Source organism: Anabrus simplex, chromosome 1 (assembly GCF_040414725.1).
Source record: "Anabrus simplex isolate iqAnaSimp1 chromosome 1, ASM4041472v1, whole genome shotgun sequence".
Lineage (NCBI taxonomy): Eukaryota > Metazoa > Arthropoda > Insecta > Orthoptera > Tettigoniidae > Anabrus > Anabrus simplex.
The window spans coordinates 1,686,876,720-1,686,893,086 of NC_090265.1; the positions used below are offsets into that span (position 1 = coordinate 1,686,876,720).

General features: G+C 40.1%; 1 protein-coding gene across 1 annotated transcript in view; it reads left to right on the top strand.

Moving 5' to 3' along the window:
- Positions 1-16,367, top strand: part of LOC136881898 (uncharacterized) — a 73,092-nt gene that overhangs the window by 11,875 nt on the left and 44,850 nt on the right. Inside the window, exon 2 of the mRNA XM_067154345.2 lies at positions 12,093-12,286. Coding sequence (XP_067010446.2) covers positions 12,093-12,286 — 194 coding nt within the window. The remainder of the gene's footprint in view (positions 1-12,092; positions 12,287-16,367) is intronic.

Sequence of the window (16,367 nt, forward strand, 5' to 3'; positions counted from 1 at the left end):
TTGGAATTTAATCCAGGCTTTTGGCACGCAATCTAGTGATTATAAATTGTATACCACCACCTCCCCAACTTCCCTGCCGGCCAACATTCCGATGGTGACAATTTTTTCGACCAATGGGACTCGAACCGGCTAACCACGGTGTCAGACCATTTAGATTTCAACGCCTTAGCGATCATGGTCACAGGCGGTCTTATTTTAGAATTTTAAGTAGTGTTTAATATCCCGATTAGATGCGACGAAGTGCCGAGAAATTGCCCTGAACGTGTCTTTTCATCTAAGTATTGCACTATACAGCTGCTCTTTGAAGGCGTGGAGGTAGGTCGCTACGTGTTATCCCACCAGGACGCCGCCCATGACAGAATGCGAGAGATAACGCGTCAATGTCAACAAGTACATTATAAAGTTCGAAAGAGTGTAATATTATGTCGAGAAATATTGAGATAAGAGCCGGGTTATCACGAGAACACAATGGTGAGAAGAATGTCAGGATTAATTACCAAGACCATGCCAGATGTTCACTGGAGCGCACAGCCAGCTGTGTTGTTTTCTTCAAGTGGCTCTTATCGGCAAAGACGTGATAAGAGAATAAGACTTCCTATGCAAAAAATATAACGACTTGTTCTTATCATAATATATTACTTTCAAATATAATGAAACCTCCGTGTAACGTAGATCGATAACGCCATAAATCTGTGGAAGATCTCGGCAAATTTCCTATCTTAATATCGTTAATTATTAATCATGAGTGTCAAAAGCAATTTCGGAAACATGTTGTTGTGACAATATACAGGGTTTCTCTTATAAACCCAGACCGAGAGTACGGTGTTTGCACTCGTTACAGCAGCTGCCTCAGCCCAACTTACGTCGCGCGCGGCCGCCCTACTTTAAGCGTGTCTACAAGCTTACGTGAAACCTTACCTTATAAAAGATGCTCGAAGTGCCATCCTTTATAATGAGGGACTTCATAGACACCATTAGGATTTTCTGCACACCAATAGCGAGAATTATGACTGTTCATGCGACCATTAAGATGATAATGATGATGCTTGTTGTTGTAAGGGGCCTAACATCAAAGGTCATCGGCCCCTAATGGTACGAAATGAAAGAACAAAAATTGCAAAGGCATCCACTGACCAAAATAAAAAGAAAATATGCCATGAAGAATGAATGGATGGACAGGAACTCAACAAAACACAAAACAAACAAACAAAAACCAGTGGATCGGACGCAATACGGATCGAAAATGACATTATTACCGACCAAGGAACCACTTATAAAGCACAATGATGCATGGTGTCTAAAGGGGGTGCAAAATCCACGTCTAAGGCCCCACAGAATGGTACATGTCGCGAGTAAAATAGAACCATGGTATGTGTCATGTAGGGGTATTAATCAGAAGTAGCGAAGACTCACGGTGTTCCACAAAAGATGGTACTACTCACAAGTATTGCAATACGTACAAGTAACGCAGACCTATGGTGTGTCTCACACAATGGCCCAACTCAGAGTCAACGCAAACCGAGAAGGTTCCCCACCTAGGTGTACTAAACACGGGCGCCGGTATTACCGTGGTGTTCCTCACAGAGTGGGTACTAATCACAGGCAACGCAGACCCACGGTGCTGCTCATATAGTGGTACAACTCACAGGCTACGTCCAGACCCGCGGTGTTGCACACATGGGTACGATGCACGGGGACTGGAATCCACCAGGCCAGGCTTTTACTGCTACTAATCACAAACTTATTTCGTACCGAATTTAGTGGTACTACTCGCAAGTACAGGCAACCTATGGTGTTCCCCGCGTGATGGTACGATTCAAAATTAGTTTCATGGTTCTAATTCAGTCAGCACTTGGTCGCCCCTTTTAGTCGCCTCTTACGACAGGCAGGGGATACCGCGGGTGTATTCTACATGTGCGTCCCCCACCCGCAGGGGGTAGTGTGTTTGGTCCGCGAGAGGTATTTTATTTCCCTCAAGTCCGCCGGCAAGCCGGTTAGGACCCCCCTATCCGCCACCTGGGACGCGCCACGTGGGAGTATCACCTCTCCCCCTGCTACGCCTGCGTAGCAGGTTCGTGGACCATTAAGATGAAACCAGGCCTCAACCGAAAAGAAAACAAGCTTTGAATCGAATAAACGATCATTCAATAATGCAAATTACCACTCACAATACCTCACTCTTGTGGCTGGATCAGCAGGTTTTAAACACTGGGCCCGTGTAAATCAGCACGGTTTGATGTGTAACAATTTGTAGCTCTGTGTGCAGAAGAAACCGAAACCCCTACTTGTTGTGGTGGTGGTGGTGGTGATGATTATTGTTTTAAGAGGAAGTACAACTAGGCAACCATCCTCTATATAACACTAATCAGAGAGAAAAAATGGAAGGGGTCCGACACTTCGAAAAATGAAGTTATCGGCCAAAGAAGGTCAAGGGCCACGAAGGGCGTGAAAATGAAAGACTCCCTAGCCCTCGCAAACCTAATAGCGTAGGGGTCGGAAAAGAACAAGAGTTGACCAAGGGAGGTCGGATAGGACAGATGAAAGTGAGGAGCCTGGCACAAGTAAGTGGAAGCAATGCCAGGACTCAGCTAGCGGCCCCGTGGTTGCCAACCCACGCTCCAAAGTTCAGAGCCCGTGGGGTCCCTTTTAGTCGCCTCTTACGACAGGCAGGGGATACCGTGGGTGTTATTCTACCGCCGCCACCCTCAGGGGGGCCCTACTTGTTGTGCTAATTTTGTGAGTGATTTATTCGGTGACCGTTCAAGATTCGCTTTTCCTCTGTTGGAACTGTTTGTGTGCGCGCATGTTTTTTTATTATTGAGTACTGAGGCGGTAGTTACAAATTTATTTACAATTATGTGAATCTGTGCTCATGAAGGTGGCACTTTACCAGGAAATTGCTGAACGAATGCGTCGCGTACCCGTCGAACCGACTCGTACTTAAAGTAACTTTTACATACGAAAATACGGTGTTGCAATGATAACCGTCTCACCATGTTAACAGATGCTATGCCGAACATGTGCACGCGCCTTACAAGGTGAAGAACTACGCGCGCGCCTCCCGTACAGCTGCTTAGGTCTCGGAAAGTAAAAACGCCGCTGGACGGTCTGCGTTTATAACAGAGATCCGGGATGTCTTGACCTCGAAAGCCGTAAGCTGTTCCCTGCGGAGGGTAGGAGGTATGGCTAATGATCAAAGGATGGGAATTTCTACGAATGGATCGAAGTGTGAAATACACAACTTTTAAAAATAGACAACCTTCCCAGTTACTTTATAGTGCCTGGGTTTAATCCACGTCTGGCCCGTGCTCAACGTACCTACATTTCGAAACAAAATTAGCAGCGAATTTTAGAAATCTACGTCGGCAACATATCAAGAAAAGAAAGATGCGAAACTGAAGAAAATTATTGGAAAGCGATTGAAGAGAGGAGTTCCAGATTATGTGGATGATGCTGCAATAAAATGGTTTAATTGAATGAGAGATCAAACAATTCCTACAGGAAGTTCTATGACATGCCAAGAAGCCCTAAAATTTGTCATACTAGTAACGTGTTGTTTTAAAATGAAGATGTATACTTTTTCGCAACATACCAGAGAAATGAATGAGAAAAATCTCCGACCCGGCTATTCTATTGAAGGTCAACTTTAGGATTCTAGCAAGATATGGCCGATATTTTAGACTCAGGAGGTATTGACCTATTGAAGGCTTTTAATAGGGTATATCATGGGAGACTTCTGACAAACATGAGGAATACTGGACTACACGAAAGAGTGACTGAATGAGTGCTACATTTCTAGAAAATAGAACTCAAGAGAATTAGAATAGGTGAACCATTATCTGATCCTGTAATCATTAAGAGTGGAGTTCCTCAAGGCAATATCGTTGCACATTTATTATATATAAATAAAGTAAAGATCTGGAATCAGTGATGACTTTTCGCGGATGACTTTATACCGTACTAGCAAATGTACCCGTGCTTCGCTACGGTATTCTAAATTGTATACGGATATCGACGTAAATACTGTGCGTGCAGCAAATGAGATTGTTTTAAAATTGCATATCTCTTAGCCTTATCCGAGAAATAGCATGGGGAGGTCCACATATGTTGTTTCCAATGTAAAGTGAGGGTTGCGGAGTTGTGATGATAACGGCAGGCTCACTTGCCTACTGCCATTCACAATCGAGTTGGCAAGTTTACATTATAATTGCAGGCCCCAATGCCTACTGCGCGGTCACAATCGATTTGAGGAGTTTTAGTTACAATGGCAGACTCATTTCCTACTTTCAGACAGGTTACAGTTGAGGAGTTTTTATTATAATACCAGGCAACTTCCCTACCACCAGTCAAAATTGAGTTGTGCAGTTATCATTATAATGACAGTCCCCGTTTACTGCTGCTAGCCAGCTTACTGCCAGTCACACAGAATTAGTGAGTTTTCATGAAAATAGCAGGCCACTATGCCTAATGCTAGTCAAATTTTAGATTGGAACATTTGTTTATAATGGCAGGCACCCTGGCCTAGAGCCAAACACAATAGAGTAGGGGACTTTCGAACAAAACTGCATGATCCCCTGCCTTCTGCAAGACAAATCGAAAAGTGAATTATTCATTAAAATGGTAGGCCCTCCTTACTAATGCCAGTTACACAGGAGTTGGAGAAGGACCCCATTCCTACCGCCAGCAGTCAAAGTCGGTGTAGGGAGTACTGATTACAATAGCAGACACATCCTTTCTCGATCGCTACAAATCGACATCAATGAATATATACAGATGGACATACGAAAGTATATGAATGTTTACAGTATTGCAGACCTTCATTTACAGATTAACTGCTGCTAAACGGTACGTCATATCGACAAAGGATTGTACCGTAAGGCGCAGTATTTAGCGATCTAAATGGCTGGTCCTATGATATTTTCTCGCATCTAATCTTTTCATGGGTCAGATTGAATCAGAAACGTTGAATAGGTTGAAATTTGTGTAAGAATATCTTACATTGCATTACTTTTCGGATAATTATGTGACATAGCATTTGGCTCACATATGGGTACTGGGTGGGCCAATGTTCGTGTAGAGTTTGATCATACTATCTTTCCTGCAAGTGATTGAAATTATGCACATGAGAAGAAAAGGTTTAGAAATTAATTTCCATTAAGGCAGGTAGATTTCCATTAAGTTTGGTTGTGTGTATTTTGAGGGAGTGCAAAATCACGGTTTCAGTTTCGTATAAACCCCCAATTAGTTCAGGGATTTAGAAACAATATTTGCAGTAAAACATCCCCAAAGGACAGGTGGATTCTAAATATGAATTTTGGTGGAAATATATCCAGTAGTTTTCAAGTTAGAGAAAGACAAACAGACCAACAAACAAACAAACAAACAAACAAACAAAGAAACAAACAAACAAACTAACCAACAGACACCAAGGAAACCTACCCTCGGACAGATGGATGCTACATATAAAGTTTGGTTCAAATATCTTGTTAGTTTTCAAGTTGTAAGAAGTACGCTTTAAAAGCACCCGCTCTTGCGTTAAGTCAGCTGGGATTTGTACCGAAAAACGGTCCGTTAATGATATCTCCTTACTAAATCCTGTTATCGAAATGATACATATGAGAAAAAAAGTTTAGAAATTAATTTTCATTAAGGCAGGTTGATTTCCATTAAGTTCGGTTGAGTATACTTTGAGGGAGTGCAAAATCACGGTTTCGGTTTCGTAAAAATCTCCACTCAGTTCAGGGATTTAGAAACGATATTTGTGCTAAAACCTACTCAAGGACAGGTGGATTCTAAATATGAAGTTTGGTGGAAATATATATTTAGTAGTTTTCAAGTTATAGAAGGACAGACAAACAGACAAACAGACAAACAAACAGACACCAAAGCTAAAAATGATGCAGATGGTCATTATTACACCTGAAACGGATAACTGTACGGAAATTTCGCCAAAATAATCAATGTACAGACACACGGTCGTTACGATTTTATTTACATAGATGACGGATAAGCATGAGCACGTTGAAAAGTATAGACTTCCACTTCGATATTCATTTGACGTATAAGGGAGAGAGATACGACAAAATGTCACAGGACCAAACTTGTAGATCACTCCGAATTGAAAACTTGTAGATCACTCCGAATTGAAGGGACATTGTGCCATCCGTTTTGTGATACGGCTTACCGTTTAGCCAAAAAATAGCTCAAAAGGAATGTCTGCAGTCATTAAAATTGCCTCCATATTTCGATATCTTTGGGGGTAAAAAGTGAAAAATTGAAACATCTTGGAATTTTCCCGTCGGTTAGGGACCAAAAGCTATACTTTCACCAAATTTCAATTGTCTACTTCGTCTGGCAGGTTGTGCCGCCATCTTGATTTGGGGGATAGGGGATAAACATGAGGAAATTCCCGAAAATTTTTAAGCCCACGAAACCTATAGGTTATCGTTTTGGATATACTATACGACTGTGTTCTTATGCTGAGCCCAAAATTTGAGCCCCCCCAGCGTGCCCCCTTCAGGGAATTTTGAGAATTTCCGATTTTTCTAGGGATCCTGGGGTCATCAGTTTCCCTCGTACCAAGTTTCAAATTTCTGAGATTTCTGGAAGTGCCTCATTAATTCACGTCTTTTTTCATTTTTAAATATTTATATATACATCGCTCCAGCCCGACTTGCTTTTATATATATAGATACAATTAGCTGTTCGGCATTCAAATAAGTATACTGAGTTTGATTGCTTTAGCTGTCCGGCTCCATGGCTAAATGGTTAGCGTGCTGGCCTTTGGTCACAGGGGTCCCGGGTTTCATTCCCGGCAGGGTCGGGAATTTTAAACATCATTGGTTAATTTCGCTGACACGAAGGCTTGGGTATGTCGTCTTCATCATCATTTCATCCTCATCACGGCGCGCAGGTCGCCTCCGGGAGTCAAATCAAAAGACCTGCACTTAGCGAGCCGAACATGTCCTTGGACACTCCCGGCACTAAAAGCCATACGCCATTTCATTTCATTGCTTCAGCTCTTGTGGTTCCTCAGAAAAGCGTACCTAAAATTTTGTATATGTCACTTTTAGAAACGTAATGTTAGCTGACGGCTGACGTAGGGTTCCTAGGTTTCATTTCAAAAAATAGTGGACTTCCCAAATTCTTAACATAGACGTAGGCCATTCACTCCTGAAGGAATCACGGAAAGAAAACATGTTACTGTCATCTTACGATGTTACGATTTTATTTGAATAGGAATCAAATCAATAAAAAGATGAAACGTTAATAACTTAAAAAGAATTACGGTTATTGTTCTTTATCTCCCCATTTTCCAGATGTCTGTCTGTTAGGTCATCAGCCCAAAGACTGGTTGGATCCTCAAATAGCATCACCAAAGGCTATGCAGTTATAGGGAAACCACAAAAACCAATGGCAGTACCAAAATGAGGCGAACTAGGCAAGATGAGGAGTGAGGTAGTTTGCCATTGCTTTCTTCACTGGGCCAGACAGTGCTATTGTAACACAACTAAGAAAGTACACTCATGTCCCCGTCCCGCGATGGTTCAGTTCTTTTGAGGCACAACGGAGGTGGATGGAGAGTTGCTATAGTAAGCCCTGTGTATAAAGGAAAGGGTGATAGACATAAAGCTGAAAACTACAGGCCAGTAAGTTTGACATGCATTGTATGTAAACTTTGGGAAGGCATTCTTTCTGATTATATTAGACATGTTTGTGAAATTAATAACTGGTTCGATAGAAGGCAGTTCGGTTTTAGGAAAGGTTATTCCACTGAAGCTCAACTTGTAGGATTCCAGCAAGATATAGCAGATATCTTGGATTCTGGAGGTCAAATGGACTGTATCGCGATTGACATGTCTAAAGCATTTGATAGGGTGGATCATGGGAGACTACTGGCAAAAATGAGTGCAATTGGACTAGACAAAAGAGTGACTGAATGGGTTGCTATATTTATAGAAAATAGACCTCAGAGAATTAGAATAGGTGAAGCTTTATCTGACCCTGTAATCATTAAGAGGGGAATTCCTCAAGGCAGTATTATTGGACGTTTATGTTTTCTTATATATATATATATAAATGATATGAGTAAAGGAGTGGAATCGGAGGTAAGGCTTTTTGCGGATGATCTTATTCTCTACAGAGTGATAAATAAGCTACAAGATTGTGAGCAACTGCAGCGTGACCTCGATAATGTTGTGAGATGGACAGCAGGCAATGGTATGCTGATAAACGGGGTTAAAAGTCAGGTTGTGAGTTTCACAAATAGGAAAAGTCCTCTCAGTTTTAATTACTGCTTTGATGGGGTGAAAGTTCCTTTTGGGGATCATTGTAAGTATCTAGGTGTTAATATAAGGAAAGATCTTCATTGGGGTATGGGATTGCACATGGCTATGAGGGTGTTTAGGGGTTGTAGTAAGGATGTAAAGGAGAGTGCATATAAGTCTCTGGTAAGACCCCAACTAGAGTATGGTTCCAGTGTATGGGACCCTCACCAGGATTACCTGATTCAAGAACTGGAAAAAAATCCAAAGAAAAGCAGCTCGATTTGTTCTGGGTGATTTCCGACAAAAGAGTAGCGTTACAAAAATGTTGCAAAGTTTGGGCTGGGAGGAATTGAGAGAAAGAAGAAGAGCTGCTCGACTAAGTGTTAAGCTGGCTGCATGTACCTTTTTCACAACATGGCCGGCCATCACTCATCACATTCTACAGAACTGTTTATTTCACTCTTGGTAGTTTCACAGGGCTTGAGTCAGTTTTCCCCTTTCGATGCACTTAATTCTACATTTGTCGATTCTAAATTCCATACAAAAGTCTCTCAAAAAACGATTCGTTAGATGCAAACAAATGAATCGTTATCGGTTTGAGTTCAATTTATTGAAAGACTGGCTGTAGTGCCCGGCTCTGCTCGGGGACTTTTTTTAAAGTTTACTACAATCAATCAGTCAATACTGATCTTCATTTAGGGCAGTTGCACAGGTGGCAGATCCCCGATCTGTTGTTTTCCTAGCCGTTTCTTGAATGATTCCAAAGAAATTGGAAATTTATTGAACATGTCTCTTGGTAAGTTATTCCAGTACCTAACTCCCCTTCCTATAATCAAATATTTGCCCAAATTCGTCCTCTTGAATTTCAACTTTAACTTCACATTGTGACCTTTCCTACTTTTAAAGATACCACTCAAACGTATTCGTCTACTAATGTCATCCATCCCTCCACCGACAGCTCGGAACATACCACTTAGTCGAGCAGCTCGTCTCCTTCCTTCTAAGTCTTCCCAGCCAAAACTGTGCAACATTTCTGTAACGCTACTATTTTGTCGGAAATCACCCAGAACAAATCTTTGGATTTTTTCCACTTCTTGAATCAAATAATCGTGGTAAGGGTCCCATACACTGGAAGCATGCTCTAGTTGAGGTCTTGCCAGAGGATTGTAGGACTTGTATTACCTGTTTGAAGTGATTTTTGTAGATCGCTTTATTGTGACGTTTACTGATAGTTGACGAACTCTTTTGTAGATTTAAAAATGTTGTTATGTGTATATACAGATACACAGTAATTTTTAAGTTAACATTATTTAGTACAACTAACTTATAAGTCCGACACGTTGGCTGAATGACCAGCGTACTGCCCCTCGGCTCAGGAGGTTACGAGTTCGATTCCCGGCCGGTTTGGGGATTTTAATCGCTTCTCATTAATTCTTCTGGCTCGGAGATTGGATGTTTGTGTTTGTCCCAACACTCTCCTCTTCATATTCATACAACACATACTACCATTCTACCGAAATCCCTCCATATAGGGTTGGCGTCAGAAAGGGCATCCGGCCGTAAAACAGAGCCATATCCACATGTGCACTGAAGTTCGCACCCACGGCTCCACAAGGTGTGGGAAAAGCGGTAGAAAAAGAAATAAAGAAAGAAGTTATAATTGTACGTATTTACGCGTCGTGCTATAAATATGATGTACATGATTCCAGCTGACACTGAGACTGTCACCAATCAGCCGAGGGACCCCGAAAACTATAGAATCTACATTCTTCTATCATTTTAGACATTTTCCTTTTCACCCCTTCTGAATCTCATGCCGATGGAGGCTGAATTTGGACTTAAACGGCATCCAGAGTGTCACAGTTTATCTCAGCGGCCCTTAAAACTATAGATTCAACACTAATATCAGTCGTTTTCGATTATTATTACATGTCATCCCCTCCCCTTCACAATATTATTTTACAGATAGTAAATAATATGTGCCGGCCCCGTGGTGTAGGGGTAGAGTGCCTGCCTCTTACCCGGAGGCCCCGGGTTCGATTCCCGGCCAGATCAGGGATTTTTACCTGGACTTGAGGGCTGGTTCGAGGTCCACTCAGCCTAAGTGATTAGAATTGAGAAGCTATCTGATGGTTAGATAGCGGCCCCGGTCTAGAAAGCCAAGAATAACGGCCGAGAGGATTCGTCGTGCTGACCACACGACACCGCGTAATCTGTAGGCCTTCGGGCTGAGCAGCGGTCGCTTTGTAGGCCAAGGCCCTTCAAGGGCTGTAGTGCCATGGGGTTTGGTTTTTAAATAATATGTGTACCAAGTTTGCTTTAGAGCTATTCTGAAACATAATCTCGGTCATTTTGGACATTTTACAGTATGATTTACAGAGCTTATAATATACCCAAGTCAGAAGCAGATCGTAAAAATGAGTTGATACTATTTATTTTATAGCAAAAAGAAACGGGTTCAACAGGCAATTTGTGGATAAAATTATTAGCAAAATTGAGAAGAAATCATTTTCCACATTAACCAAGGATACCAAAAAGAAAGAAGATAGTTACGCCCTTTTTACCTATAGTCACAGTAAAATATACGAAATCACGAATGTTTTCAAGAAACTTAATATGAAAGTTTCTTTTAAAACAACCAATAACAAAGCTCATCTTTTCTTCAATCAGCACACTATCAATAACGGCAGTAGCAAATTTCAGAAATTAGGTGTTTACAAATTAAAGTGCCAGCAGTGTTCAGCCAGTTATATAGGACAGACAGGCCGCAATTTTAACATAAGGTATAATGAACACGTTAATGCGTCAAAGTACGGCAGATTCTCAGCATTCGGTTCTCATATGGATGATACCAATCATACATTCATGGGCATACAACAATATCTGGAGTGTCACTATTCATCTCAGCGACCCCCAAAACTGTGCATTCTACGTTAATATTGGTCGTTGTCTATTATTTTTTATACTTCATCCCTTTTCCATCCTCGCCCAAAGGGGTACTATGGGTGTATTACCCACACAGTATTTTTTCCAGATAGTAAGTCATATATGTACCAATTCTGGTTGACAGATATGCTGGAACATCCATAATCTTTTGCCACTTTGGACTTTATTCCCCTCTTCTCACCGAATGCTGATAAGAGTATGGAAATATGGTTCCAAAAACAATAAATATCTCAGCAGATTAACGCTAGCTATGAGTTTAAGATCTTTTAACAGTATATCTCGTTGGGATTGTCTTCACTCATGTACGTGTGTACGTCGAACACCAGGCCTGTATTCTACTGTAGAATCCTTGAGCTGACATTGGCATGGTTACGGCCGGTTGTTTCTTAATCCGATTTCTAGAGCGGGGGTAGTGTGGTGCCAGTATTTCCATAACGGTTGATTTTAGGGCCTTAAACATGGTTTTTGGGCCCGTATAGTTTTACCGAGGTCAGGCTTAAGATGAGCTTCGCCTCGGCCTTGTGCGATAAATACGATATTTCGCCTACATTAGCCTATGTTAACGTGCCAAAGGGTCTAAACCTAGGGAATGGATGGGCCTGTTACTATTTTTTTGTAGACGTGGTTACCCGCAGGATTTGGTTCAGATTGGTGGAACAGTATGGATTTGTATAAGTAGCAGACAGATATTCTGCTTTATATATATTTATGATGATTTGATTCTTCCAAAGGGAAATTTGACATTTTAAAATTTTCTTTATTGCCTTCCTTTTCACGTCCAGGTCCCCATAAATCAGAGATGGCCGTAAATGAATACAATTCCCGCACATTGACACTGGACTCTACCGTAATTTACCAGCGAATGTGTTTTCTCTGCAGGAGAGTGGCTGGTGGTACTGGTGCACATCGCCAAGTATTTTGGATTCCAAACTGGTGAAGCGACCAAAGATTTCAGCCTCAATTGGTCCGAGTTCAGCCTTGAGTCTATCTACCTGAAGAACCTGGGTTACTATTGGCTGGCTGCCTCGTTTGTGTCATACGGCATGTACTTTGCCATCGGAGGATTTCTACACGTAAGTAGATCGCTTATCTTACACTAAACGCGATTCAAAGTTTTAAATCAGTTAGTTCAAAAGATTCAAGGTTATAACAGCATTAAATTACGAGATGCCATTGGCTGCTATAGTCGCAAATTTAAAAGATGCGTTTTGACAATTCTTAGAGGGAGGTCCGTTTGCTGTCTACCTGGATGGGAAGAATCAGTAGCGGCGATTGGGGGCTGAGAGGGAGAGCCCCCCCCACTTTTGGAGAAAACAATCCATTTCAAGCCTTCTTAAACTAGGAATTATTAAAAAAATGTACAAGCCCTGTTGTCTTATCAGCTAATTCTTTCTTTTATTTTCTTTATATTAACAAAATTATTGGCGGAAATACGTTGCGCGTTATAAACTTCATATTAGAGCCTGTATTGTCAAAGTATCAACTTGTGAAAATTTGAATTTTATAATTCCACTTTACAATACTGTAATTGTCTTTATTAAAAAGACTACATTAAATTATACTCGTGAAACATATTTCGTCCTCTTATGGGACATTTTCAGTCACAAATACAAAACATTAAAAATAAGGCGAGGACACGTTGAAATAAGTACATAAAAAGTCTTTGTATCCTGTGATGCGGCGTGATGGCGTCTTGTCAATTTTCAACGTTAAAATGGCGCGGCGTAAACATGATACGAAGCATGAAGTCCAATTAAAATCATAGGTTAAAATTGTTGTTCACAACAACAAATTGTCAATTATAATACAACGTAAGTGGCTGTGCGAATAAAATTATGTACATATTGGACATAAAACCGTGTTGTGGTAATGCCACACTAAAATAGCTTTCTTGATTAGGAGGTGGAGTTGTACTGATGATGCAAGTTGAACTTGATTGTGTGTTGACAATAGGGTCCTAAAAAAAGAAAAAGAAAAATATGATTGAACTGAAGAATAAATTCAGTTAAAATATGAACTAAGAGCCCATCCAGTCACTCACCTCCTTGCCCGTCCTACGTCGACCACTCCACCTCAAGTGCTAAAGCTAACTGAGTGACGTCCTCGAAGGTCGTTGAGGACTGACTGTGAGGGGAGGTTGAGGGGAGTTTGATGTAAGAGGAGAGGCGTGAGGTAAATTATTACTCACGCGCCGTCGTGAAAATAATTTATTGATTAACTCCTCGAAAAGTACATTGATATCCTACGATATCTCATTAAGATTATAAATCGGGTTGCATTTTTGATCATATATATATATACAAATGTTTTCTAAAATATTCAGTAGATTTCCCTTCTTGCATAAATGGAGAATTTGAAGACCTTGTTGTATGCCCGTGAATGTCAATCAATCAATCACTACTGATCTGCATTTAGGGCAGTCGCCCAGATGGCAGATTCCCTATCTGTTGTTTTTCTAGCCTTTTCTTAAATGATTTCAAAGAAATTGGAAATTTATTGAACATCTACCTTGGTAAGTTATTCCAATCCCTAACTCCTCTTCCTCTGAACGAATATTTACCACAATTTGTCCTCTTGAATTCCAACTTTATCTTCATATTGTGATCGCTCCTACTTTTAAAGGCACCGCTCAAACTTATTAGTCTACTAATGTCATTTCACGCCATCTCTCCGCTGACAGCTCGGAACATATCACTTAATACCAATATAGTTGGTCCGTTATTGGACACTATAAATTTTCCAGCTAACTCATTCTTAGAATTTCATAGACTCTTATCCTCAAAGGATAACATAAACTTTTAGCCCGATCTCATGTTTTAAACTTTAAATATCTATGACCTAATCATAAGTTCTTAAGATTGAATCACAAGCCATTTTTCAAGATTTTAGACATACCAAACGTTTGTAAATATTTGAGAGCAAACTTATTCCACCATAATTTGAAATGAATGTATTTTTATCAACTTTTCCACTATTAAGTTCTAGTTAATAAGGCACGCTACCAATGATTCTGTCTTCTATGATATTAGTAAAATAAGTTTAATATTGTAAAATGTACAAATAGTTTTTAAGTCATTAGTTGTAAACATAAACCAAACTTTGAGATTCTAGATCGGCTGATGATGCTCTATAAGGGAGCGAAACATGTCCCGCTTATAACTTTTTATAAGAAACTCTAAATGTAATAACATTTTAATGCATTGAATAGTTGCAACATTTTTGTAATGCTACTCTTTTTGTCGGAAATCACCCAGAACAAATCGAGCTGCTTTTCTTTGGATTTTTTTTTCCAATTTTTGAATCAAGTAATCCTGGTGAGGGTCACGTACACTGGAACCATACTCTAGTTGGGGTCTTACCAGAGACTTATATGCCCTCTCATTTACATCCTTACTACAACCCCTAAATACCATCATAACCATGTGCAGAGATCTGTACCCTTCATTTACAATCCCATTTATGTGATTATCCCAATGAAGATATTTCCTCATATTAACACCTAGGTATTTACAAGGACCCCCAGAAGGAACTTTCACCCCATCAACGCAGTAATTAAAACTGAGAGGACTTTTCCTATTTGTGAAACTCACAACCTGATTTTTAAACCCGTTTATCATCATACCATTGCTGCTGTCCATCTCACATTATCGATGTCATGTTGCAATCAAAAGCAATGTTTAAAACTAATCTTATAACAGACTTTATTGCCCTTCGCGTTTGTTAACGATATAAGTTGACATTAAGATGATTAAAGGTATTATTTCCCAATTTGTGTTCGACAACTTGATTCAGCACGCCCAAGACGCCAATAAAATTTCGGAATATCTTCATCATCCTCACACTAGTGATAATATATTTCTGTATTTGCCAGAAATGACAGGTGACCACAAGCAGCTCGGATTTTACAGCAAATTTACATTATTAAATAGTCTACGGAAGGGTCCACATATAAACTGGCATACCGTTTCTTTTTAAAATCCTGATACATCACGTTAATCGAAATACGGGCTAGAGATCAGCGTCCTATACACCTATATAATTAAAAGTAGCACCGGTAGTGTTAATGTTAATTCTTACTGTCAGATAAAGGTTCTCACCCACTCTCTCTCCGTATAACTGGGATACACGATTCTGTTAGGCTAGTCTATGTAGGGAAATGTCGAATAAGATTAACCACTTTCAATTAACTCTTGGGTTTTTCACCACTGGAAGTACAACAATTATAATTGTTTCCCGGTTGTACTGGAGATATACAATCAACCGGAAAATTACTCACTATCATCAATAAATTGTTAAAAATTATACCAGCTGTAATGGAAATGACAGGATAATTTCTGATTTCTGCTCAGTTGCTTTTCTTTATGTTGGTCATTTCATCGTCGATAACCGGTACGCCGGAAAGTCCTCAGCATTAATTTCAAGATTTCCTTAATCCAGACAATATTTTGGAGTAGCGATATGTAGCTCATGGAGTCAATCGGAGTTAATTCTTGTGTCAAAGAATGCTTCTCACGCACTCTTTCTCCGACTCGAGCAACAATGTATGATTGGCATCGTCTATATGAGAACCGAATGCTGAGAATCTGCCGTACTTTGACGCATTAACATGTTCATTATACCTTATGTTAAAATTGCGGCCTGTCTGTCCAATATAACTGGCGGAACACTGCTGGCACTTTAATTTGTAAACACCTAATTTTTGAAATTTGCTACTGCCGTTATTGATAGTGTGCTGATTGAAGAAAAGATGAGCTTTGTTATTGGTTGTTTTAAAAGAAACTTTCATATTAAGTTTCTTGAAAACATTCGTGATTTCGTATATATTGCTGTGACTATAGGTAAAAAGGGCGTAACTATCTTCTTTCTTTTTGGTATCCTTGGTTAATGTGGAAAATGATTTCTTCTCAATTTTGCTAATAATTTTATCCACAAATTGCCTGTTGAACCCGTTTCTTTTTGCTATAAAATAAATAGTATCCAATACATGTTTACGATCTGCTTCTGACTTGGGTGTATTATAAGCTCCGTAAATCATACTGTAAAACGAGGCCCTCTTATGTGCTGCCGGGTGTACGGAATTTTGTCTAATTAAGTTCGCCGTTTGAGTGGGTTTCCTGAATATTTTAAACCTAAGTTTATTAGAATCATTAATAA